At 46.9% G+C, this 27,174-nt stretch overlaps 1 protein-coding gene and 1 long non-coding RNA gene across 3 annotated transcripts; both read right to left on the reverse strand.

Moving 5' to 3' along the window:
* Positions 1-882: 882 nt before the first annotated feature.
* On the reverse strand, positions 883-11,458 carry DACT2 (dishevelled binding antagonist of beta catenin 2). 2 transcript variants are annotated; one of them, XM_023223619.2, is made up of 4 exons: positions 10,955-11,458; positions 5,017-5,149; positions 4,029-4,307; positions 883-3,066 (listed from the first exon to the last, which is right to left on the reverse strand). In XM_023223619.2, exons 1-4 carry the CDS (start codon positions 11,198-11,200, stop codon positions 1,409-1,411), a joined length of 2,316 nt encoding a protein of 771 aa, XP_023079387.2. In that variant the 5' UTR covers positions 11,201-11,458; the 3' UTR covers positions 883-1,408. The 2 variants fall into 2 exon arrangements, with proteins under 2 accessions (XP_023079387.2, XP_023079388.2); XM_023223620.2 differs by lacking the exon at positions 10,955-11,458 and having other exon boundaries at positions 4,426-5,213.
* A 13,338-nt stretch (positions 11,459-24,796) lies between these two features.
* LOC111550289 lies at positions 24,797-26,656 on the reverse strand. The gene is made up of 4 exons (XR_002733993.2): positions 26,261-26,656; positions 25,809-26,111; positions 25,493-25,670; positions 24,797-25,156 (listed from the first exon to the last, which is right to left on the reverse strand). It is a non-coding gene; the product is annotated as an uncharacterized LOC111550289 (long non-coding RNA).
* Between the last annotated feature and the right edge of the window lie 518 nt (positions 26,657-27,174).

Consider the following 27,174-nt stretch of genomic DNA (forward strand, 5'->3'; position numbering starts at 1 on the left):
CCTCACCTCCGCTTTGTTCTAGATGCGAAGTTCCCTATAGGGATCTAAAACCAACTCCTTGTTCCAGGAATATTTCACGCCTCCTTCCAAATCTACTCCTGTCTTCCGCTGGTTTTCTGACTGGCTTCCTTCCAACGATCCTGCCCAGCTGCATCTGCCCTGAGGGGCCCAGGATGCCCACGGGGGGCTTCAATGGCCTTCTCCACCTTCATGGCAAATTCTTTTTATCTTTCAGGAGAAAGCTGCTTTCCGATTTTAAAATGCTGTGACCCTCACCAGGCAGCTTACCTGAAAACACTGCTATCTTTCTTCTTGAAGGGTTGAGGAGAATTCCGTTTGGAAAAGTAAACACCAAAAAAAAAAAAAGTGTTTTTTTTTTCCCCCAAAACACTTCTATGCCCCACTTTTTTTTTTTTTTTTTCTTTTTTTTTGAGATGGAGTTTCGCTCTTGTCACCCAGGCTGGAGTGCAGTGGCGCAATCGCCGCACACTGCAATCTCCACCTCCCAGGTTCAAGTGATGCTCCTGCCTCAGCCTCCCGAGTAGCTGGGATTACAGGTGCCTGCCACCACACCCAGCTAATTTTTTTGTATTTCTGTTTTTTGTATTTTTAGTAGAGACGGGGTTTCACCATGTTGGCCAGGATGGTCTTGATCTTCTGACCTTGTGATCCGCCCGCCTCAGACTCCCAAAGTGCTGGGATTACAAGCATGAGCCACCGTGCCCGGCCTATGCCTTACTTTTTATACTAAACCAGAGTTTAGTCTCTACTCACTCATAAGGTGCGTTCCGCGCCCAAAGCTGGCGTGTGCCCTGTGATGGGCAGGCATGAAGATGATGGTGCCCCTGCCATGTGCCACCCAAGGAAACAGGGAGAAGGAAGTTAAGAGGAAAGAAAAAGTTCCTTTTATTTGAGATCATGGCATGATTTGGTTGTCTGTGTACGCTGACAGCGTAACGTGGAGTTTAAACTCCAATTCAATTTCCAGCACAGAGTCCTGCAACCGCCTCTTTAAAACGCTTCTGGGGAGGAATGGTCAAAGGATTGGGAAACGCTTCCCCAGCCAGAGGGGAGTGAGGGCAGGGGAAGGCCATGGGAGGATGACAAGCTGGAAACAAGGCGCCTGCCGGAAGCCGTATCCTGGGCAGACGTTGAAAAGAGACGCTAGGTCGGCCGGGGAGTCTGCTGGCATCTGAAACCAGAGCTCTGCATGGAAGTCTGTGCTGGTGCGGGGACTCACGGCATACTCCACGGGCAGAGCGTGTAACAGGAGGGGACTCCTGTTAAATGGTGGCCTCGGAAGATAAAGCGGCTTAGCGAGATGACACTGAAACCCAGACATGCACAGGACGCTGCGGGGAAAGGGCCCCTGTGTGCAGCAGGCTTCTCCTGATGCAGTCACCGCGCCTCACACCATGGTCATGACCTTCAGGGCCGTCGGCTGGAACCTACGGATCTTCTTCTTCAGGGCCTTGGAGGCCTTGATACGGCACAGCTTGGGCACGGGGGACAGGAGTGGCCCCGAGCTGACCGGGACCTCCTGGGTCCAGGCCAGCTCCGTGTGCCCAGCTGCCACATAGTCTAGTGCCAGGTCACAGTCCCTGCTCTGGGCGCCGCCCTCCTCGTCGCTGCTGCTGGACTCCTGATCTCCGAATCGGTTGGTGGTGTGGTCACTGGACTCCCCCTCGCTGGTCTCCGGGATGACTGAGGGGAACCGTGGGTCACACTCGGCCGAGTGCTTGGAGGGCTCTGAGTTGCTCCAGGTGTGGGCGTCCTGGCGGACCAGCAAGGGCCGGCCCCGGGCCTGTGGACCACCTGCTCTTCTGGCCACGGGCCTGGGGGGCACCAGGTTAGACTCGGGACAGCTGGCCAGGCGGGCCTGGGCCGAAATCTCCACAGTGGACTGCCAGCGGCGATGCTTCCTCCTGGCCACCGAGGTGAGCAATGCGGCCTCAAAGGGGAACAAGGCTTGGGCTGAGGTCCGGTGGCTCTCCTGCGGGGCCACCGCCAGGGGGACGAGGACAGGCATGGGGTAGAGGGTAGACTCGGAACAGGAGCGCCCGGGTGCCTCCCAGGCCAGGGCCGGCCTCTGCTGGAGCCCACCCCTCCCTGGGGACCAGTGGGCAGGGTCCCACTCCAGGGACGGCTGGGCGGCTGCAGGGGCTCCCTCAGGCCTCTCCAGTAGAAGCGGCGGCTGCCTTGCAAACCTCAGCAGCACCTTGTCCGCTGGCCTTCTCTTGATTTTTTCGGCCTTGCTCTTGGGGGGACCCATTTTCAGACTGGCAGCCAAGGAAGGGTGGGCAAAGTGCCCAGAGGCCGGTGAGGGGCTCTTGTCCAGCATCCTGGATGGGGATATGACGTTGCCTCGTCCACAGTCCTGAGCTGGGGGTGTCTGCTGGGCCTTCCAGCTGGGAGAGGGCCGCGCCATGGTCTCCCTGAGGACGCAAGTCTTCGAGGGCTCCTCTGGAAGGTTGCCAGGGTGCGGGGGACCCTCAAGAGGCATGGATCCCTGCTGCTGGGGGCCCCTGCCAGCACCCCTGCTCCGAGCTGGCCCTCCCTCGTCCTCCCTCCCGGGGGCGAAGACCAATAGTCGCCCTCCACCATTTGTACTCCAGCCCCCCTGCCTCTGTGGGGATGGGGTCACTGCATGCCGTAGAGGTCCCTGTTCTCCCCCACTACCCTTTGCTGGGGTCTCCCGGCCCCACAGATGCAGCAGCCTGTCGATATAGGCTCTGGCTCTGGCCGGACCGGCCTCGAGGACGGGCCCAGTCTGGATGGTGTTCAGACCTGCGGGGCCTAGGGGGGTCTCCCTGGGGCACGAGGGGCCACTGCTCTGTGGGATTTCCTTAGTCAGGGCAAACAAGGGGCTCTGCAGAGCCACGGCGTGCAGGGGGCTGGGGTACGGGTACATTTCCCTACCGCCCTGGGACACCAGGTCTTGCCGATACTTGGGGTCTGGCATGTGCAGCGGGAAGTCCACCCCCTGGCAGAGGAGCCCGAGGAGCTCAGCACCTGTGCTGGCTTTCTGGAGCCCCGTGTCTGCCATCAGGGCTCTGTCAAGATCACCTAGGAACGAGAAAAATGAACAAACACGTAACACGGAGAGGATTTCGTGTGCTGTTGATTTCATTTCATGCAGCCAGGAAGCGCTGCTCATTCACTGCTTGGAGGAACTCCTGGGTCCCACGGGAGATGGTGACTCCAGTCACCGGGGTCCGCATCTAGACATGGCACGGGGCCCCATCTGCATCTAGACAGAGGGCGCAGGGCACCCTCTGTGTCTAGACAGAGGGCGCGGGGCCCGTCTGTGTCTAGACACAGGGTGCGGGGCCCTGTTTGCGCCTGCGGTACAGCCCCCTCAGGTCATTCTCATCCTTCCCCTTGAAGGAGAACGCATGGGGAGTAAGAGTCGCCAGTTCAGCGCCCTCATTTCCCTGAAGGCTTGGAGGCTGAAGAGGCCCCGCAGCGGTGGATGGAGCCCCGAGGGAGGCCAGGGGCATGAAGCTAGTCCCTGCAGATGCCCTGGAGGAAACCACAGGGCTTCTCAGGAAGAAAAGACCAAATGGTTATTACTAAACCAGGCCTTGTATTAGAAATAAAACAAGGCCAAAAATGACATCTGTGCCTTTGGAGACAGTCTGAAGACAACTACAGCCCCTCCCGGGCCAGCGGGTGGGATCCAGGCATGAGCCCTGTTCTCTCCCCACCAGCGCTTTCAACCCCGCTCTCCCTCCAAACACCAGTGGATCCAGCGTTTTTGAAGGATCGTTTTTAAGCTTGCTGATGTCCATTTTAAATACAGGGAAAAGTGCTGTGTGTTAGAAGAGCCAGTGGTGATGCACATGGCCACGTTTGATTCCTGCCTCCATCCAAACCACCACACGGCCCACGGAGGCCTTCCAGCATCCGTTAGAGCCTGAGGGCGCGCCCATGTGGGGTCCCTGGCTCTGCCCTCAACAGCTGGGGACTGCACTCCGCCATCCCCTGTGCCTGAGATGAGACCCCCACCTTCCCTGGCGGTTTCTTACCTGTAGACACCGGCCTGGGCCAGAATGTGCCCCACGGCTGGCCTGCATTCTCCATGCTGCCCCGGGGCCTGGTGCCCTCCTCGGTAGCCTGGGGTCTCCACGCTGGCACAGTAGTCTCATCAACCGACCGGGGCCTCCAGTCCCCCATGCTGGGCCTGGCCTTGGGGGCCTGGGCCACAGGCAACAAACTGCCCAGCGAGGGAGAGATGTGGTCACTGCAGACAGAGGCACAGGACGTGGACAGGGAGCAGGATCCACCGTCGCTCATCTCATAAAAGCCTGGACACAGCAGTCAAGGCAGGTCAGTGACCCCCATCCAGAAGAGCCCAGGGACCCCCTTCCTCCTGAGCTTGTCACGGCACAGGGGGGCCCAGGGGAACCCCTGAGCTGAGGCTACCGGAGGCTGTGGGCCATCGTCCACACGGCCGGCCTGGGAGAGTGTGGCTCAGGTGAAGATGTACAGGATTCTTCCCAGGGGCTGTCAGTGAGTTGGTGAGAGCCCACTCCACCCCCCACTCGGCAGCACTGCCCTCCCTTTTCCTGGCAAGTGGTCCCGTTAGTCCTGGGTGGTCAATGCCTGCCTAAGGGGTGGCCTCTTCCTCTGGATTTCGGCCCGTTGAGGACAGGCCCCTGGCCCCTGTCTCTCTCTCTCTTCCCTGGCGCCTGCCAAGTTGAGAAGGAGACCAGTCTGGGGAGGTGCTTCAGCCCCAGGCCTCCTGAGTCAGCGATGTCACTTAGACCACAGTGTGATTTTTGCAAATTAAAAAAATAAGAGTGAGGTAGCCAATTAATATATATGCCTTGAGAAAGGCTCCAGTGTTGCTTCCTAACTTTCAGATCAGCCTGATGAAGCGGCTGCCTCCCTGCACAGACACTGGGAGAGCAGTGGAATGGAATTTCAGCCCGAGACGGGCTGGCGGGACAGGCTTCACCTCTGCCTGGGCTGCGTGCCTGGCCCTGTGTCCAGGAGGTCAGGGCACCCTGGTACCTGAGCTGGGCCTGCTGTCGATGTCCAGGGCCTCCCCTGAGGCTGTGCCCACATCCAGCTGCAGCTTGCTGATCTGCAGGTCCAGCTGGTCCAGGTGGGTCTTCAGGCCGATGTCCTGCTGTCTCAGCCGGGTCTGAGAAGGGAAAGAAGAGAAAGGGAACTATTGTACCTACAGAAACCAAAACTTAAGGCTCAAAGGGGTGAACCATGCATTGTGAATGCAATCTGAACTCCCAAAGTCCACACGAAACACATCTTCTAAATCCAGCTGCTGCCCCTGCTCATACTGAAGCAATTTTCTTGCTCCAACGTCAGAAAAAGAAAGGTCTACTGACACCCATTCCTCCCACACACATACACACACGGGTTTTCTCCAGTTCAGGCTGCTTCACTTATCCGCACTTTCCAAATTACATTTCTTTATAAGGATACAGTACACTACAGCTTATGAGATTGAAATCAGGATCAAAAGCAACACCTCCTTTTGGCAGACAGGAACAACCTGCACCTTCTATTTTGCTGCGTTTTTCAGCCTGCATAAGGGTTTACTCTCCTGTGGTAATGCTTACGCATCTTGTGCCTGGGTGCAGTGGCATCCTTTTACTCGGCCGCCTCTGGGTTCCTGGTGCCTGCAGAGCACAAACCTTTTGACTTTTCAAGAAGGTAAGAAAGTCCCTTGGAAAGAAAGAAAAGCTCCTCCTTCACTGATAAGTCCCTTCCCCTTCCCTGATAGAAGAAGTAACATTTTGAAATGTTACAGGCTTTGGCAGAGCTACCAGGGGAGAAGGTTCTCAGCAAAACATGGAACTGTCAGCTTTACCTGGAATAAATGCAGCGTGAAAATCGGCCGTCAGGATCTTTTGTTTTGTTTTGTTTTGGAGACAGGGTCTTGCGCTGTTGCCCAGGCTGGAGTGCAGTGGTGCGATCACCGCTCACTGCAGCATCAACCTCCCCAGGCTCAGGTGATCCTCCCTCCTTAGCCTCCCAAGTCTCTGGGGCTACAGGCATGCACCACCATGCTCTGCTAATTATGTATTTTTTTTAGAGATGGGGTCTTGCTATGTTGCCCAGGCTGGTCTCCAACTCCTAGGCTTAAGTGGTCTACCTGCCTTGGCCTCCCAAGGTGCTGGGATTACAGGCATGTGCCTGGCCAAGGGATTGTGTATTTAGAAGTTTCCATCACAGCCCTGGCCTGAGAGGCTGCGCCTTCTCCCGGCCTCGGCTTCCCCAACTCTAAAGGGCTTATTATGAGCATGTGTGTGTGTACATGTGTGTGTGTTTTTCTTTCAATTCTAAAACATTTCTTGTTTTGATGAACAATCACGATTAAGGCAAATAATTAATGAATGTAATTATGTGGTTGGTTCTCTTAAGAAAATGATTAATTATATTTCAAATTTTACGTGGGAAATGGGCAGTTCCCCTGAGTCCCATAACCTGGGCCTCAGGGAATTACTTCAGTAATTTCCACAATATGAGAAATCATTACAAGACAGAGGCAGGTTGCAATGCTTTCCTGTTCTGATGAGAGAAAGACTTCTCCAATTTTCCAAACGCAAGTGCCTGCTATCAGCATGGATGAGGGGACGGAGGCCGGGCTCGACCCAGCGCACAGCTTCTGTGCCAGGAGCAGACCTCCTCCTCCAGGACCCAACTCTGGGGCCTCCCAACAACCTCCAAAGTTTGCACAGTGACAGAATCTGAAGCCATAATATTATCTGTGAATGTGAACACGGCAAAAACCAATCCTGAATTTAATCAAAATGTTATGCTTCCAGCATCACCCAGCCTCATGTAAACATACTGGCTTCTTACCCTCCACATTTTTACACAGGTAAACTGCTATCCAAGTGAACAGCACCACCAACCAAGCCTGCGCAGCACACACAGGCAGGCTTTCCCACACCAGCTATGCAAAGAGGAAGCTTGGATCCAAACAAAGGGGCAAGCGTGGATTCTCACAGCACATGATTTTTCTTTTTCCTGTTGTAAAACAAAACCCAAGGTACCGACAGAAAATCAAGTTCCTTGGTGAGGCCACACCTCAACGTTTAAAAGGATCTATGTGCCTTCTCCTCTTCCAAATCACATTCTCCTTCTGAAGGAGGGGAGACCCTGCACCCTAGCCAGCTTTGTCCTCCTCCTCCAGCCCCCTTCCTGCCCCCCGTGTCTGTGCTGGGTTAATTGCTTTGTGATTAATGTTTGGCCAGCCAGGCCTTCAGTTGCTGGTTTCTGATTAATGGTCTAGGGGCTGCAGGACGCACAGAGCTCTCAGGCACTCACTGGTTATTTATTACGTCTTCAGGTCCCGTCTGCGTCTGCAAGACTCCACCATTCAGGATTTACTCCCTGCCTGTAACCCTGACCACTGTCCCTAACCCGGACTGCTGTCCCTAACTTGGGGTTTGTATGACTGTGCTTTACATTAACTCTTTCTTAGGGTTAGACTTTGTGCTCATAGTCACAAAATATATACTGCCAGGAAGGAGGAGAGTCCACTCCAAGGCCAGGCCCAGAGTGTGATCTCCACGCATGTTCACGATTGGACTGACTCACTCCACAGCAGCAAGTGAGCCCTGGGTGGCCTCCATGCTCTACTTCTCTCTGCAAGCATTCAGGCTGACTCCAGGCAGCCTTGCCCAAGGTGTGCTCTGGGGGCATCTGTGCCAAATCCCTGTGCCTGGGGAAGGGGCAGGAGGGCCTGGTATAAAGGCACTCATACCAAGCCTCTCCAGGCAGTGGGATCAGCTGGGCATACCTGCAGACCCCAGGCTCCAGGCCCCATTCATTTCCTGAGACCCTACCGGGTAAGCCTGGAAACCTGCATTTTAACAAGCTTCCCAGGGACCACAAAAGTTCCTTATGACAACAAAAAGTTTGAGGACTTCTATTCCAGGGGGTGCTGTTAAAAAAAAAAAAAAAGGCTAATCCCTTTCTTTGAAATGCATTCTTTATGCACTGCAAGAGAATGACCTGATTTCCACGTGCTGTGCCTTTTCTGTGTGCAAGTCAACAGTCCAGCCATTGCAACACCTCTATGGCACATGCGGAGGATAAACATGAAAAAGGCCTTACTGTTCAGGATACGGACAGTATCCTGGGATCTGAAACACCTCCTTTCTATCCCTGAGAGCTAGAATGCACAAAGGAAACGTTCTATGCCTGAATTCCAAGGCTATGTGCCCTCCATTCTGGAGAGAGGTAAATGCTGTTACCTAAGTTTAAAAGAGGCCTGTCAATCAACAGCAAAGGGGTCCCTGGTTCACAGACTGGGACTCATGGATTAAAAAGCACTACCGAAGCCTTGCAGGTTTCTGGGGATGCCTGGCCCTAATGCGTGGCCTTGAGCAAGTTCTCACCCTGCCTCCCTTGGTTCCCCTGTGTGGTCACAAAGCAAGCACAGTCGGCCCAAGGAAAATGCCGGCATCAAGTTTATGCGGCAGAATCAGACGTACAGTTTGCTCCTGCGGCATGGAATGTGGGAAGCTGCCAGGGAAAAGGAATTGTTGCAAGCTGCCACTTTTAGAACAAGTCACGACCAGCAATGTCAAGATGGGGAAATTCTTCTGGATAAGATTTCATTGCAGACTCCCGGAGCCCCTCTGCCTCTCTCCCCTTGTGGAGACAGTACCCATTGGTGAAGGTGGGGTTCTTGGTCTACTCGTGGGCTCTGAGTTCCAGGAAGTGGATGAAGTCTTTCTATCTAGGGCTTGTTGGGGAACCTAACCCTTATGAATATGGGAATGGCCGGCACTTCTTGGGAACGACAACCTTCCTCACAAACATACATGAGGACGCAGAGTGAACCTTCTCTGGATTGGCCACGCAGCAGCAAACCCACTTGGGCGGGAGGGCATGGGGATCTCATCAGCTTAGAAACTCAGAACAGGGAGATCCCAAATTCTGAAATCATTTTCCCTTTTGTTGCAGCAATAAAAGCCACTCAGTTATTTATTCAACAAAATCCTACTAAGCACCGCCTACTGCACTCTCCTGTGTGACACAGCAATTCAAAAGGTGCAGCACATTGCGATAAGCCTTGAAGTGACGAGTGCTGCTATTTTCCTGACTGTTTAAATCCCTGGAAATGCCAACAATCATTCTCACCTGAGAATTCCTGTAGGCTAAAGCTGCTCAGGGCCTGATAAATGTTCTTCCTGCCTTCACACCTGAATGATGACCAATGGCCAGGTGAGCACCAGGGTGGGAGGAGGGGACCCTGAGTTAGCTGGGAGTTGCTGGAGTGTGTAAGTCTTCCAGCAAGCAAGGCTTTTCATTGTATTCAACACTATAGAACTGCTATCACTTCTAATGTTTTTCCCTGTAAGAAAAATGTAAAAGTGTTAAGCCCTGGGCTGATGTCACACAAATTCAATTATTCTTCTCTTTTGATCACATAATCCGTCCGGAGAACAAAGTTTCAAGACAAAGTCTGCATGTTCCTTCTGGTCCCCACATTAAAAAAAAATAATAAAATAAACAAAAAACCTGTTTGATCTTCTCTTCCAAAAGGCTACTTGTAATTAGAGGCTGAGCACTTGCAAGTTTGATTTGTATATTTCCTAAGCCAAGTTAATCATCACCTGCACTCTCACCCCCTCAACGGACCAGTTGGAGCCAGCATCTCAGCAGCGCCCCCTTCCCATCACATGTGTGTAACACATCTGTGGCTGTCGCGTGCTGAGCTGAGGTCACGCAGAAGCTGAGATTGTGTCTGGGTGCAAACACACAAATGACCTAAACACACGGTCAGGATTTGGTCACTGGGTGAGTAAACAAAGTCTGTACAGCAGCTACTTTCCTCTCAGGAGGCATCAGGGGCAGAGTTGGGGGCCCAGGTTAAACTCACACAGTCTGCCACCTCCGGCTTCCACAAGGTCAGGAGATAACCGGGATCCTGGGGGGCATCCCAGACACTGGGATTCTTTAATCCAGAAGGGTTTGCTACTTTAACAACCTGGCTGAGCCAGATAGGCTGATGGTCATGCCGCAGCTTCACGTGGGCAACGTTTAAAGGCAGCAACTTTTAACAGGACAGACTTAAATTTCTAATGTAAAAGAAATTTCACTATGTGTAATAGAGGTAACACAAGTAAACAGGTATCTTTCTCTAGCCTTTTCAGTTTGTCTTTAAGAAAATACAGCAACTATGAAAACTCTTGTGCGTTGTTTCCAGTAAATTTTACAAAATCATACAATAACATAATAAGCAGAGGGGTAATGACTGGAGTTTCTTTCATTGTGTGAAAGGAGGGGTTCAGAGCGCCCAGGTAGTGCTGAAGAGGGCCGGTGGCAAGGAAATCAAAGAGTCTCTCCTCTGGACCAGAGGACATGCCTCTCTTTACAGGTCAGGTCACATTTTAAAGTTGAAGAGGCCTTTGTCAGCTACATGCTTTCCCCCAATACTTTATTACAGGGACGCGACCTGTAAGAAACGTCAGCACATTCCTGAGGACAAATCGGGGTGCGCTTTACCACGCAGACACTGTTGCCCCTAACCCAAGACAGCAGGGGGGACCTGGTACCCCCGGAAGTGATGCCAGGATCCGGAGCCGACCTCCGCCAGGGGAAAGCCAGTCAGTACCCGTAAGTCAGAACAATGCTGTAACTAATCAACAGGGTGTCTCCCCCAAATCTGCCAGTTTCGGGATCCTGGCGTGGGTGGGCGCACATCCACGCAGGGTGGAGCGCGGGCTGCAGCCCCGGGCAGTTTTCAGGGTCCTCATCTGTGCGCTTCACCTCTAGGCACCTGCGCGCGGGGCCTCCGTGTTCCCCTCCTTGGAGACCCAACTGCATTCCAATCAAATCCCAAAGGACGTCCCCTCCATCCATCAGATGCCCCCTTCCCACTAACACACAGTCTCGGCCGGCACCGGGAGGGAGCAGCGCCTGTGGCCCGCAAACCCCGCAGCGCCGAGTCCCGGCGCCTGGTCCTTACCAGCTGCTCCTGCAGCGCGGCCAGCGCCGCCTCCAGCTGCTGCTCGCGGCCGTGGGGACCGTGGGGACCGCAGGGCGCGGCGGGCGCGGGCGAGGGCTGCAGGGCCAGGGCGCCCCGTACCCGCTCCTGCTGCGTGGCGCGCAGCCCCTGCAGCTCCTGCAGCCCCGCGAACGCCGCGCGCAACCTCGCGCCCAACCTACGGCGGTCCCAGCCCGCGGGCCCCGGGGGTCCGCCCGGCGTCCACATCTCCCGGGCAGGGTCCCGGCCTCCCGAACCCCACGAGCTGCGCAGGAGGCCCAGCACGCGCGGATCCCGAGCTGTGTCGCGGGTCCTCCTGCGCCTCCTCTCTCCGCCCCTGGCTCCACAGGTCGCCAAGGTGGGCTGGAATCTGCGGCCGGTCGCTGAGGGCGGGGTCTGCACGCGCCCCGAGGTCACCGCGGCCGCCCCTGGACCCGCCCCGCAGGCCCCCCAGGGTCCCTCGCCGACTGCGGGCAGGGCGGGCGCACCCAGACCCCGGGGCCAGCTGAGTGCGTCCGTGACTTCAGCGGGGAGGGCCAGCCGGGAGGAGGAGCCCGGGGGAGAGGGGCAAGGAGGCGCAAGTGGAACAAAGGCGGAGAAAGGACTTGTTAAGGTTTTAAAATGTTTATAAGGATAAATTATTGGGACATTATCACATTGCAAGGACCGTGTTACCATAACAATCGCAGTAGAGATTTCAAAACCTTGCAGTTTGGAAACCGCACCTTGCTTTTTTTTTTTTTTTTTTTTCTTGATAGGGTCTTGCTCTGTCGCCCAGGCTGAAGTGTAGTGGCGTGATCTCATCTCACTGCAACCTCCGCCTCCCGGGTTCAAGCGATTCTTCTGCTTCAGCCTCCCGAGTAGATGGGCCTACAGGCACGCACCACCATACCCGGCTAATTTTTGTATTTTCAGCACAGACGGGGTTTCACCATGTTAGCCAGGCTGCTCAGCTTGCTTTTTAAATTTTTAAAATAATAGCTTAAGATGCAGTTCACATACCATAAAACTCACATTATTTAAGGTGTACAGTTCCACAGTTTTTTAGTATAGTAACGAAATTGTGTTCACTACCCCCAAAAGAAACCCTCTTTTCATCGGTAGCTACCCCCATTCCCTCTCCCGCACCCCTACACGTAGAACTACCACCCTGCGGGTTCTGGAAGTTCATGGAAATGGAGTCACATGCCAGGTGGTCTCTGTGGGGGCTCCTTTCCGTGAGTGTTTTCAAGGTGCGTCTGTGCTGCAGATTGCGTCAGAACTTTATTCCTTTGTGTGTCTAAATAATATTCCACTGCATGGCTGTGCCAAATTTTGTTTATCCATTCATCTGTTGATGACATGTGAGTTGTTCCATTTTTTAGTGATCACGAATAATGCTGCAAGGACATTCCTGTATGAGTTTTTGTGTGGCAATATGTTTTCATTGTACCTAAGAGTGGAATGGCTGGATCGTAGGTGACTACTGTGCTTAACCTTGTGAGGAACTGCCAGACTGCTTCCCAAGTGGAGTCCCACCAGCCAGCGGGGTATGAGGGTTCCATTTTCTCTGTGTGCACACCAACCTCTGTCTTTAGTCCAGCAGATGTGAAGTGGTATCTCCCTGTGGTTTTGATTTGTGTTTCCCTAATGGCTAAGGACGTTGAGCATCTTTTCATGTGCTTGTTGTGTACTTCCTTTGGGGAACTGTCTATTCAGATCCTTGGCCCATTTTAAAATTTAGGTTGTGTTTTTGTTATTGAGATGTGAGTATTCAATATACAATTCCCTTATCAGACATGATTTGCACTTCCCTTATGAAATACAAGATTGGCAAATAATTTTTCCATGTTGTGAATTCTTTTCTTGTTCTTGATAGTGTCCCTTGCAACAAAAAATGTTTGTAATTTTGATGAAGTCCAGTTTATCTACTTTGTTGTTGCTTATGCTTTGGGTGTCCTAACAGACCATTGTCTAATCCAAAGGCAAAGTTTACAGCTATGATTTCTAAGATTTTGCTGTAGTCTTAGCACTTACATTTAAGCCTTTGTTCTATTTTGCATTCATTTCTGTATATGGTGTGAGGTAGGGGCCCCTTCTTTTACATGTAGATACCCAGTTTTCCCAGTACCATTTGTTGAAAAGACAATTCTTTCCCTATTGAATTGTCTTGGGACACACTTGTTGAAAATCAGTTGATCCAGAAATCAGTTTCTGGTTTCTCAGTTCCGTTGCATTGGAATATATGTGTATTCTTATGCCGGTACCACACTGTTTCAATCATTGTAGCTTTGTAATAAGTTTTGAGGTCAGGAAATGTGAGTCCTCCAATTTTTTCTTTTCCAAGATTGTTTTGGCTGATCTGTGTCTTTTGATTCTTTCTTCTTCTTCCTCCCCCTCCTCCTCCTCTTCTCCTTCTCCTCCTTCTCCTCCTCCTCCTCCTCCTCCTTCTTCTTCTTCTCCTTCTCCTTCTCCTTCTTTCTCCTTCTCCTTCTCCTTCTCCTTCTCCTTCTCCTTCTCCTTCTCCTTCTTCTTCTTCTTCTTTCTTCACACAGGGCCTTGCTGTTACCCAGGCTGGAGTGCAGTGGCATGATCTCAGCTCACTGTTTCTTCCACCTCCCAGGTTCAAGCAATTCTCATGCCTCAGCCTCCTGAGTAGCTGTGATTACAGGCACATGCCACCACAGCTGGCTACTTTTTGTATTTTTAGTAGAGACAGGGCTTTGCCATGTTGTCCGGGCTGGTCTCTAACTGCTGACCTCAGGTGATCCGCCTGCCTGGCCTCCCAAAGTCCTGGGATTACAGGTGTGAGCCGCTATTCCTGGCCAGTGTCTTTGGATTTCTATGTGAATTTTAGTATCAGCTTGTCAATTTCAGCAAAGAAGCCATCTGGATTTGGATGGGAATTGCAACTAAATTTGTTTACCTATTGCAGGTATTGCTACCTTAAGGTTAAATCTTCTGAACCATAAACATAGGATGCGTTTCCATTTATTTAGGTCTTCATTAATTTCTTTTGACAGTGCTTTGTAGTTTTCAGCATAGAAGTCTTGTACTTTCTAAGTATTTTATTATTTTTGACACAATTGTACATGGAATTGTTTTCTAATTTTATTTTCAGAACATTCATTGTTAGTGTATAAAAATTAAATATTGATTGGAAGGCCAGGCATAGTGGCACACACCTGTAATCCCAGCACTTTGGGAGACTGAGGCACATGGATCACTTGAGCTCAGACATTCCAGAGCAGCCTGGGCACCATGACGAAACCCTGTCTCTACCAAAAATACAAAAAATAGCAAGGGTATGGTGGCATGCGCCTGTAGTTTCAGCTACTCAGGAGGGAGGCTGAGGTCAGAGGATCCATTGAACCCTGGAGGTCAAGGCTATAGTGAGCTGTGTTTGCACCACTGAACTCCAGCCAGACAACAGAGTGAGACCCTGTCTCAAGAAGAAAAAAGAAAAGATTCTTGTATATTGATTACTGTAACTTTGCTGAACTTGTTTATTAGTTCCAATAGTTGGGGGTTTTTTGTGTGTGTGTGAATTTCTTTGTACTTTCTACCTAGAAGCTTGTGTCATCTGCAAATAGAGATAGTTTTACTGCTTTCTTTCCAGGATGGGTACCTTTTACTTCTGTTACCTGCCTACTTGTTCTGGCTACAACATCTAACACAATGTTGAACAGAAAGGGCAAAAGAAAACATTCAGTCTTTCCTGTTAAGTATGACGTAAGCTGTGGGTTTGTCTTCGATGCCTTTTAAAGATAGAGATGAAGATAGTGAGAGACAGAGAGAGAGAGACTGGAGGTACAGATGGTTGTAATTTTTACATAGTCTTATTTATTATTAATCTTTTTGTGCCCTTTTGAAGAAATGTTTACTCACCGAGGTTACTGAAGACATTACTTAATGGTATCTTCTAGGAACCTTATCATTTTGCTTTTCTTATCTAGATCTAGAATCCACCCAGAATGGCTTTTCATGTGCTGTATTTGGAGGGGGTGTCACAATTTACTTGTTTTTAAACACATATTCCAGTGCAATGTTTATTGAAAAGTCTTGTCCTTTTTGAACTCTTGCATGTTGCTGCCACCTTTGTCCTGTGTAAAATGTTTGTGTATATTTGGGAATGTTTTGGGTCTTCGTCTCTGAATGGCTAGTGCATCTGTCTATTCTTGCACTTGTCATAATTGTTTTGTCTTTAAAAGAAGTGCTGATATTTTGTAGAGCAAGTTCTCCCACCATATTTTTCAAGGATGTCTTGAATATCTTTGGTACTTTGCTATATTACATAAATTTTAGAATCAGCAAGGAAACAAATACCAGAAGTCTACTGTATTTTGATAGGACTCCATTGACTCTGTAGTCCATCCGGGGAGAAATTACATCTTTAGAATCTTGAACATTCTATTACTAATCCACGGACAAGGAATATCCTTTTATTTATAAAAGTTTTCTTCTTTTTCTTAATACTTTTAGGTTTGGGGTACATAGGCAGATTTGTTGTATAGGTGCATTGCATGCCACAGGGATTTGGCATACAGATTATTTTGTCACCCAGGTAATAAGCATAGCACTGGATATAAAGTTTTTCCTTCCTCACCCCTTCTCCCACCCTCTACTCTCAAATAGGCCTTGGGGACTGTTCTCTTCTTTATGTGCGTGTGAACCCGATGTTTAGCTCTCACTTATAAGTGAGAAAATGTGGTATTTGGTTTTCTGTTCCTGTATTAGTTCACTTAGGATAATGGCCTCCAGCTCTATCCATGCTGCTGCAAAGGACTTGATCTAGTTCTTTTTTATGTCTGCGTAGTGTTTCATGGTATATATGTATATAGAGATTTCTTTTAATGTCTTAATTATTATTTTATAATTTTCTATATAGAAAGATGTGGCAGTCTTGTAGAGCTCTCATTAGATTTGTTTCTACTTTCTCCTGTTCCTCCTCCTTCTTCTTCCTTTCCTTCCTCCTCCTCCTCCTCCCCCTCCTCCTCTTCTTTTTTTCTGACACTATTGTTACCAGAAAGCAGTCTTAATTCAGACCCCAAGAGACACTTCTTGGATCCCATGCAGGAAGGAATTCAAGGTGGCTGGCAGAGTGCAGTGAAAGAAGCAAGTTTCTTAGATACTACTCCATTGCGGAGTTTGAGTTTGATGTCCTCAGAAAGCAAGTGCAGGAATGCACCTCCTCATTTTAAGTTTTTTTTTATATGGGGTCTTGCTATGTAAAGTCTATACTAAGCCATGACTATATGTGGGTGGGCTGACAGCATGACAGAATTATTCTGTTGATTTAAAGAAAACTATTCTTGACATTTCAGTGTGTCAGTACACTGGAGCATTACTATAATTATCTTGAAGGCATATGTTGGTACAGGTATTGGGACACCTGGACTTTCTGTTGTGGTAGGAGTTTGTCTTGCAGGCATGACTGAGCTGTTTCCTTGGCTGTAAACATCTTAGGACTGTGAGGCAGGACAGGAGTTGGTTTTAAAATTGAGTTACACTGGCTCTCCTGGGCTCCTGCTTCCCTAATGCTATTGCCAGTTACCTTTTTAAAATTCATTTTAGTTTGGTTGATGACAGATAAAAATACCAACAAAAAATCTAACAACTTTGCTAAACTCATTTATTCATTTGAATCATTTATCCAGAGATTCTTTGGGATTTTTTTCCATATACATTCATATCATCTGAGATTAATGGCAGTTTTATGTCTTTATTTCTGACCCTTAAATCTTTTACTCATTTTCCTTGCGTTATTTTAGTGGCTAGTGCCCCAAGGAGAATGCTGTATGGTGATGCTGTCAAGCTTCCTTGTCCATGTGTCACTTGCAAGGACAGTGGGAAGGTTTTCAATATTTCATCACTAAGATGATGGAGTGTGTGCTTTGAAGATGTCCTGTATGAAATTAATGAAATAACCATCTGTTCCGAGAATGATGTTGAATTTTATCAAAGATATTTTCTAAGATATTGAGGGGATTAAAATGTTTTTCTCCTTTTTCCCTATTTATTTCATAAATTATGTTGATTGATTTGCAAATATAAAGCCAACCCTGCATCTCTGGAATCAATCAAACTGGTTATGACATATTGTCCCACTTATATATTGCTAGATTTAGTTGGATAGTATTTGGTTTTAAAGTTCTGCATCTATATTCCCAAGGAGATTAGCTCATAATTCTCCTTTCTTGTCTATTCTTTTTCAAGTTTTCAGAATCAATAGTATGCTGATCTTCTGGAGTGAAAGCATTTCCTCTGTTGATAGTCTATGCGAGAATGTGTGTAAGACCCATGACATTTTATTCTTAAGTATTTTGCAGAATTTGTTAATGAAGACATTTCTACCTGGGATTTTTGTGTGTAAAAATTTAAGTTTTGAATACAAGCTTTTAAATAGTTGTTTAATTATTCAGACTTTCTATTTTTCTCATGTCAATTTGTTGCAGATGTATTATTCCATAGGTTTTTGTTCCTTTTGTCCACGTTTTCAAGTGTGCTGGCACCGCGACCTGAGCTAGTATCTTCAGGTGTCTTGTAATCTGCCATGATGACTCCTCACATGTTTTCTGTCATTGGTTATTTGTGTGCTCTCTACATTTTGGCAATGGTTTCACAGTTTTATCAGTTTTGCAAAAAAACAACTATTGGCTTTGGTGGTCCTCTCTGTTGGTGTCTGCTTTCTAACTCATCCACACGAGTTGTTTTCCTTCTCAACTTCCTTCTGCCTATTTTCTGTGGGTGTGCTACACTGGATTATTTCCTCTAATTTCTTACAATGAGTTTTTGGCTTGCTGGCTTCTCTCTCCCGTGTGAGCATAGCTCAGCCCTCATTGGTGGTAGTCAGGAGCTTGTTACTGGGTAAATATGGGGTCCTCTGTATCTCGGATTGTGTCATAGTATTGATTTTGAGGAGAACCATGGGGTCACTGCCTGCGTGAACTGTGTCTCATCCAGAGCTTTCTGGGGTGAAGGATGTAACCAGGTCTGCTAGCATAGCCTCCAGAGGAAAGGCACTGTGCTATCTCAGTTTGAGTTCTAGAATGTGAGCTCTGTTAGGAATTCCAGTGATTGCATGGTCCTTTGTTCTGCCGTTGTGCCCTGTTCAGAAGGTCACGGGCAAAAAAAAAAAAAAAAAAGGTCTGGAAAAGTTAGACTTGGTTTATTTGTCTCAATCATACTCTCCCCTTCTGTCATAGAAATTAATTTGATTGTAGGATATGCTGGGGTTTTTGCACTCTCTCTTTCCTTTTCTCTCTCTCTCACACACACACACAAGATGACATTCACTATCACAGGTGCTTCTGAGAAAGAGTTTGGGCTCAGGGAACATTTTTGAGGCCTCCTTCAACATTTTTGAAGAGGCTTTGAGGACTAAGGGTCTTCACAGTGATTTGTATGAAGGCACCACCTCACTTCCAGATTGTTGGCAATTTTACAATTTTACCAGCTTTCCGACTCCTTCACCCCACCTCCTGTTTCACTGGTCCTACCATTTACTTACCATAAACTTGGAATCCTTACCTGTTTTATCAGAGCTTTGTTTTTCTCTCCCTACATCGATAAAGAATCCCTCTTGCTGAAGGGTGGCTGGATTTTTTCTCTTCATGACTTCAGCTGATTGGACGAGGGCCTCCCACATCAGGGAGGACAATTTGCTTTACTCAGGGTCCACCGATGTAAATGTTAATCTTATCTGAAAACACCCTAACGGAAACATCCGGAATAACATTTGACCGAAGGCCTGTGGCTCAGCAGGCATTAGGTTGACACATAAAATTAATCATCACATTCAGCATTTGATAAACTTTAACATGAAGGGAGCTTTGTTCTTTGACTCTAGAAAAAGTTTTCTCTATCTCTTTGATAATTTCTCCTTTTTATTTATCTCTTCTGTCTCCTTATAGCAACATTTTAATTCTCATTTGGACTTCCATGATTAAGTCTTTCTGAAATTATTTTTTCGGTCATATTTCCTATCTTACTATCTTTTGGTTTTTGAATGTTTTGTTCAATTTTGGCTTCCAGCACTCCTATTATTTTATTCATCTTATTTTTAATTTCTAATAGGTCTTTGTTAGCCTCTGGGGCATGTTCATATTCTACAATTTTTATTTTGTGGATGCAATCACTTCTTGAATCTCTCTCTGAATACTAATTTTCCGTTTGTATTTTCTAAATTACCCATGTTGTGTGATGTCTGCTTTTCTGTTTCTCTACTTTTGACTTTCTCTTCAGGGCTCACATAGTCAGGTGTGCGTCTCCTCCTCATGCCCCCTTTAAACTCCACAGAGGTGACAGCAAGTCCAGCTCTGAGGGACAGGCCTTCTCCCCTCTTTTTCTTTTATGATCGTTAGAGTTTCCTAAAGTACACAATTTAGTCAATTTTTATGTATCACATAACTGTTACAGTTATAATTTGGAATACTAAATAGCAATGAAGAAAATGTTTATAAGATGCCAAGTGCCAGGAAGAAAAAACTGCATGTAAAATTGTAACTATATCATGACCATAAGTACCTGTAAAGCATGCATGCCTGTCAGCAGGGTCCATTTAGAGGCATAACATAATTAAAACATGTTGTTGTAAGTTTGCTGTGGCTGTGGGTCACTTTCTCTATTGGATTAATTTACTTTCTAATTGATTAATTTACTTGTGCAGTAAGCCAACATTAATATACACACCATTTATCAAATTAGAAAACTTCCTTTCCCCCAATCATATTGGCAGAGATCAAAAAGAATAACCATAATAATAACACCCATTGCCGGGGAGGAAACGCGCCCTCTTGCAACAGACGGCTAGTGGGCCTGCAAATCAGGAGAAAATTCCTGGAGCGCAATTTGGCAGAACGGTCAAAAGCCTTACAATGCTCCTTGATTCACTTCTAGCAATGTATTCTTAAGAACTGATCGGCAGCACGTTCTAAGATGACTCTATAAGGCTGCTTATTTGAACACTCTTTGTAATTGCAAACTTTGGAAGCAATCTATATAAGCACTTGGTTGAATAAATCATGATATATATGTAGAATAAATGAGGTTATTAAAACTGATGCTCCAGAAAGTGATGTTTGGTCTTTAACCACTGTTTATAAGGATGCAACCTCATTAAATAAATAAATAAACATACCTTTGTTTAAATATTAGCTGTTAAACACCTGATGTGTTTAGGCTTTGTGTCCCCACCCAAACCTCGTCTTGAATTGTAATCCCGAGGTGTTGGTGGGAGGTGATTGGATCATGGGGACGGTTTCCCCCATGCTGTTCTTGTGATAATGAGTGGGTTCTCACAAGAGCTGATGGTTTTATAAGTGGCTGGAAGTTCCTTCTTCATTCACTCTTCTCTCCCCTGCCACCTTGTGAAGAAGATACTGCTTCCCCTTCCACCATGATAGTAAGTTTCCTGAGGCCTCCCCAGCCATGCGGAACTGTGAGTCAATTACACCTCTTTTGTTTATAAATTACCGTCTTGGGTAGGATCTTTATAGCAGTGTAAAAACAGACTAATAAAACACCAATAGCAAACTTCTTGAAAATACCGAGCTCCAACTAAGCAGTGTACGGGAATCATCCGATGACCTCTCAGCCTTCGGTCACCAGGAACCCTTGTTCTGCGTGCTCCACTGCAGGGATCCCCAATGGGCCCTCCTGCTCCTGCACTTTCCCCCACGTGGCCTGTTTTGAACACAACAGTGTGTGTCAGACCTTGTCACTGCTCTGCTCAAAACCCTGGCATGGCCCTCAGCTTCACACAGAGGAAAGCTGTAGGTTATGATGGCCCTTGAGACCCTCTTCCTTTGGACCCCTTCCCCTCCCCTTCTCTCATCTCACTCCCTGCATCTGCTGTTTCTCAGATGCCCGAGACCTTTGCACATGCTGTGCCCTCTTCCAGGAGGGCTCCCGTCCACCCTGCAGCCTCCTGAGCCCTCCCTCCATGCTGTGCCCTCTCACCTCCATGCTGTGCTCTCTTCTGGGAGGGCTCCCATCCACCTTGCAGCCTCCTGAGCCCTCACCTGCAGTGTTGTTTTCATAGCACATTATCTCCTCGCATACTTCATAGTTTGCCTTCTTAAAATGATGATTACTCCTTGTTTGTCCTTCCCCACTAGACTGTAAGAGTGGTGAGATTAGAGACCTTTGGTTTTTTACTGGTGTATTTTAGACACCTAGAACAATATACCTGGTCTATGGTAGCTGTCTAGTAATATTTGCTGCGTAAAGTCATTGTAATTGGTTCATCATTGAGCTCAAAGAACATTTAAAAAACTACACCATGGTCTTTTAAGTAGTCTGCTGTATTGTATAATTTTTTAAATATTATGAATTGTTTTTATTACAAAAATAATATACAATATGCAATAGATATTAAGGAAAATTTACTGTCTTCTCTTCATCCTCCTTGAGTCAAGCCTTCCTTACATATTTTATTGTGTAGTCTTTCACAAATCTATCTATCTGTCTATCATCTCACTTCTATACTCATACTATACACTCATACTGTACATATAACTCTGTAGTTTCATCATCTTTTAATAAAAAATAAGCATTTTAATAAAAAATCATAAACATTTAACAAACAGTGTTTCCTTGCGTGGATATACTTCAATCATTTTTCTACTGATGAACGTTCAGTTGTTGGTTTCTTCCCACTGTGTATAGCAATACTACCAAGCTCATAGGTATCGCCTTATTGCCGTTGGTTTTATTGGCATAGGCTGTATTCTCTAAGATGGGATTCTTGATGTCAGTGGGCATGTGTAGTTTTGTTTTATTATTGTACAATTATTTCCCATTGTTGCCATAACAAGCAATGTGTTATAGGGCTAACTCCAAACCCAATATATTGCTGACACCAATGTCATCATTTTACAACTTCTTTCCTCTGGATTTGAGTCATAAATAAATGGCATCTCAGTATTTATTCAGCATGCAGTGCCGTGACTTGCAGTGAGTTTGAGCACCTTTCTGTGCATACATCAGCGAGTTCTGTGTCTTTCACTGGGGATCGTGTACATATATTGTTTTTTTCATTGTTTAAATCTTATTAATTTGTGTGATCTCGTTATATATTCAGGCTACTACCAGTTTTCTGCCATGTGTGCTACACATATTTTCCCCCAATCTATCTTTTTTTCACAGCTTTGTGGTAACTTTGACATATCAGCACGTAATTCTTTTCCTTTTTTTAATGTGTTTCATGACTCCTGTCCCATCGTAAAGTTTTCTCCCATTTCAACATGAAGGCAATACTTTGATACATTTTATTTTGATATTACACACGTTCTAATATTCAATGTGTATCTCTCATTCACCCAGAATTTCTTTTTGCATGTGGCGTGATGTAGGAGTCTAGCATCTTTTCCATGTGGTTGATTATTCTGGCACCATGGCCACTGGCTAAATGGACTCCCCGTCCCTGCTGCTTTGACCTGCTCTCAATATTGAACGACGCTTGCGCGCCTGGCACTATCCTTGGAATCTGCAGCCTCTGCTGCTGACTCGTTTCATCTCTCCTCATACTGATCACTCACTCTGGCATCTCAGGATGGCATTCACTAGAGTACACGGATATTGTTGACATGGAAAATTGTTCATAACATTTTTTTAGGACAAAAATCCAGATTAGAAAACATCGGCTTAATTGAAAATTGTGCGTGTGTGCGCGCGTGTGTGTGCTTGTGGTGTAAACGGGTATTTTGTGCATGGAAAGGTGTGAAACATTACACATTTACAATGTTAATACTAGTTACATGTGGGTAAAGGAATTAGAGGTAAACTGCTTTCTTATTTATTGTATTTTTATTTTTCTATAAGAATTACCTGTGTCATTAAATCAAAAGCTTAAAAATTAGTGACTCTCCTTGAAGTATAAAATAAAACTACAAACTTCATCTAGTCTTCAGGCCTCACTTCGATGAGTAGTCAAGAGAAATTTTAAAGTGGGAGAAGTTACAGCTATTCCTCATCTAAAACTTGATAAAGACTATAGCGGCTTATTTAGTTTTATTAAAGGGAATGACTGTTAATAAAGTTACAGCAAATACATCCTACTTCTCTGCATGACGAAGCAACCATATGAAGTTCATAATTATGTTATTGCTAAAGGCAAATTGGGATTATGCTGGTAGGTGCTGCCTAAGTTCATCAGTCAGCAGATGACTTTCCTTTATCTATAAAAGAATCTCGGCCGGGCGCGGTGGCTCAAGCCTATAATCCCAGCACTTTGGGAGGCCAAGACGGGCAGATCACGAGGTCAGGAGATCGAGACCATCCTGGCTAACACGGTGAAACCCCGTCTCTACTAAAAAACTACAAAAAACTAGCCGGGCGAGGTGGCGGGCGCCTGTAGTCCCAGCTACTCGGGAGGCTGAGGCAGGAGAATGGCGTGAACTCGGGAGGTGGAGCTTGCAGTGAGCTGAGATCTGGCCACTGCACTCCAGCCTGGGCAACAGAGCGAGACTCCGTCTCAAAAAAAAAAAAAAAGAATCTCATAAAATATTATCAGAAGCTCATAATTCTCTTCCCTCCCCGCCCAGACTTCTTAGGACTTCTGCATGTCTGTGGCTCAGGTGACTGCCACTCAGGTGGTGGCAGTTATTTTCATTTGGCTCCATCTTCATTTGGTTCCTGGGCATGGAGTTATGTTGCATGCAGCTGTTCGTTGAGAACAATGGAAGTCGCCTTCCTGTAGGGCGAGGAGAAGCTGCTAATGGATTGTGTAATTCACAGCTCCACGTGATTCCAACTACCTGCTTAAGAAGGGGAATGAGAGCTCTGCCTTAAGGCAGTGACATGTAAATGGTACAAGCTGTGAAACGTACTCAGAGATGGAGCCGCCATGCACCTCTGCCAGCAGGATGCCCGGCAAGCATGCTTCTTCACGGGCTGCTTGTGGCTGGTGACATTTCAGTTGTCTGATGTGCCCCACATTTGATATAATAGAGATTTTAAACATAATGATGTTTTACTTTGTTTTGCAAAACTGAAAGGATGATTTACTAAGTCTGAAGTCATATTTAAACCATTAGTTTTGTATGAGCTTCCTAATGTACCTTAATGTGTATGAGGTGACGGATGAATTTTACATAGTTTGGTTTTTCACCATAAACTGTAGATTTAAAGATTTGGGAGTAAAACTTGCCATTGTCCTGTCTCTAGGGAGCAGCAAAAAGATGGGACATTTGCACAAGAAGTTCCACTGAACTTCAAAGAAACGTGCCCCAAGAAAGGAAGGGTCGGTCTCATGGATTAATATTAAGGTTGAACTTTTTTGACGCATGTTATACATTTGTACACCTTCTCTGGTATTATCTGTTTAAATATTTATCAAATATTTACTGGAGATATTAAATATTATCTGTTTAAATATTTGTCAAAAATTTACTGGAGATATTTATTATTGGTATGTAACAGCTCTGTATTACAGTTACAGGAGAGGGTGTCAAAAATAACATGAAACAGAAGAAATCTGTGGCCACTCAATGCAAGGGGTAGAGCACAGTAATGTGTGAGGTCACTAGCAATAAAAAATTAGCACGAAAATCTTGTTCATCATGAGGACCCTAAGTGATTGAGAGGAAATTAAATTACAGAAGGAATAATTTCTTTACGTGTGAATTATGTATTTTAGAAAGAAGCTTATTGAAGTTCATGGAAATAAAAACGAGTGTTGATGCTTAGGCCAGGGAGGGCAGTGCCTTCCAGTGGTCTGAGCAGCTGCAGGAGAGACACAGACCACAGGTTCACTTGCAGATGCACACACACCCTGCAGGGGGCAGCAAGTCCCGGAAAGTAGCACACGGTGTTTCCACCATTTTTATTTTATATAAACTGCAATACCATTAACAAGCAGACACTCAGTTATGACTACAAAGTAAGGATACACCTTAATCTTTGAGAAATAAACTTTTGGGGAAATATATATAATTGTATAAGTGTAACTGTTAAATAATTTTGTATTGGATTAAATTAAATGATTATTTATTCAACTGTTGGCGTATACCTGGTGTATTAGTCCATTTTCGCCTTGCTATGAAGAAATACCCGAGACTGGGTAATTATAAAGAAAAGAGATTTAGTTTATAAGGAAAAGAAGAGGTTTCCTCCACAGGCTATGCAGGAGGCGTGGTGGCATCTGCTTCTGGGGAGGCTTTAGGGAGCTTTCACTCATGGCAGAAGGCAAAGCTGGATCAGGACCTAGAGAGAGAGGCAGGAGGTGCCACACCCTTTAAACAGCCAGATCTCCTGAGAACTCCCTCAAGAGAACAGCATGGAGGGGAGGGTGCTAAGGACTTCATGGAGGATCCACCCCCATGATCCGGCTCCTCCCACCAGCCCCACCTCCAACACTGGGGGTTACACTTGAATGTGAGATTTGGGCGGGGACAGAGACCCACGCCATATCGCCTAGTATGGGAGTTTGGTGATTATTCTCATGTATGCTTTAGATCATATAATTAAAAGAAGCAGTTATGTTAACTCTACCTCTGAACTAAGTAATTCAGGAATATTTATGGTGTATAGTCCCCATACCTTAGCTCTAACCACCACCGTTCTTAGGCGCGCATCCTCGCTGTGGTCTGTGGCGTGGGCTGGCGCAGGTGGCTCCCATTGAATGGGAGAGGGACGCTCGCTGTTCCTCGTCGTCTGTAACTGTTCTGTGGCCTTACATGGCTTCTGCATTCTGCTTGCAACAAACCCTGCTGATTGACTGAAGAAACGAGATGATTTAGAGGTTAGGAGACCTGTCTATGATTACACAACAAGATTAATGATTATTGCTATGGAACTGCTCCAAGCAATGCTTATCTCTTAGGGCAAAGGTAAAGAATAAAGCAAAGGACCATACCTTTAGACATAAAGCCCAGAGTGCATTGCAGACGTGCACACAGGTTCCCTGCCCAGAGTGCACTGCAGACGAGCACGCAGGTTCCCTGCCCAGAGTGCACTGCAGATGTGCACGCAGGTTCCCTGACCAGAGTGCACTGCAGACGAGCACGCAGGTTCCCTGCCCAGAGTGCACTGCAGATGTGCACGCAGGTTCCCTGCCCAGAGTGCAGTGCAGATGTGCACACGGGTTCCCTTGAGTGAAATTTGGTATGAAGACGTGTCCAATTGCTTTGAAAAGATGAGATTGCAATCTGCAAATTACCTGGAAAAAATAATATAAAATGAAAAGAAAGACTTCAAAAGAGGACTTGTGGGTCTTTTTGTTTTTTACTTATCCTCTGTGGCAAACTATTCAAACGAGCATAGATGACATTGATTTTCTTAGGATCTTTCTGTAATTTAGTTCTTGACCTGATAGCAAAGGAGGACTCAGAGCGTTTTCACCTCTTCATTTCCCCCGGCAGTGAGTCCCCAAGTGTCCAAGGTATGGCCTAGACAGAGAACTCACAAGCATAAAGAAAACAGTCAAACAAACAGAAAACAGCAGGTTGATGTTGTACACGGACCCGACCCATCTGATTATTACCATTTGCTAGGATCCATCCAGGAGACGTCAGTTCCAAGAACGAGAGGGAGGGGACAGGTATCGCATCTTTCCACAACTTACTTTTGCCAGGCTGCAGACAGAATTCTGACACGTGGAGACACCCGCTAGCAAGTAGGCACAGACCTGTCACCCACATGTTTCTGGTGCATTCCTTCCTGTCACCACCCCCACCACCTCCTAACATGTCCTGCCATGCAATGTCGTAGGTTATTTGGTCTCTTGGTGAGTTTTCTATAAATGGCACCATGCTGTCTTTTGTGTCTAGCCTCTTTTGTTCAATATGATGTTTGAACCACACCCATGGTATGCCACATAGCAACAGTTCATTTATTTTTTGTGTGTGTGTGACAGAGTCTTGCTCTGTCGCCCAGGCTGGAGTGCAGTGGTGAGATCTCGGCTCACAGCAACCTCCACCTCCTGGGTTCAGGTTATTCTCCTGCCTCAGCTTCCTGAGTAGCTGGATTATAGGCAGGTGCCACCATGCCCGGCTAATTTATTGCATTTTTAAATGGGGTTTCACTATGTTGGCCAGGCTGGTCTTGAACTCCTGACCTTGTGATCTGCCCGCCTCAGCCTCCTAAAGTGCTGGGATTACAGGAGTGAGCCAGTGCGCCAAGCCGGTTCCTTCATTTTTACACTGCATGTAGTAGCGGAATGTAACTATATCCCTGAGGATACCGTTACAGTTTAGCAGCAGAATGAATAATAATATATCCCC

This window comes from Piliocolobus tephrosceles, chromosome 5 (genome assembly GCF_002776525.5).
Source record: "Piliocolobus tephrosceles isolate RC106 chromosome 5, ASM277652v3, whole genome shotgun sequence".
Taxonomy (NCBI): domain Eukaryota; kingdom Metazoa; phylum Chordata; class Mammalia; order Primates; family Cercopithecidae; genus Piliocolobus; species Piliocolobus tephrosceles.

Excerpts from the sequence above, each read along its gene's own strand:
- DACT2 (XM_023223619.2), bottom strand. The coding sequence starts at position 11,200 with ATGTGGACGCCGGGCGGACCCCCGGGGCCCGCGGGCTGGGACCGCCGT. Across the intron at positions 4,308-5,016 it reads CGACAGCAGGCCCAGCTCAG|GCTTTTATGAGATGAGCGAC; the intron begins GTACCAGGGTGC and ends TGCTGTGTCCAG. Across the intron at positions 3,067-4,028 it reads GCCCAGGCCGGTGTCTACAG|GTGATCTTGACAGAGCCCTG; the intron begins GTAAGAAACCGC and ends TCTCGTTCCTAG.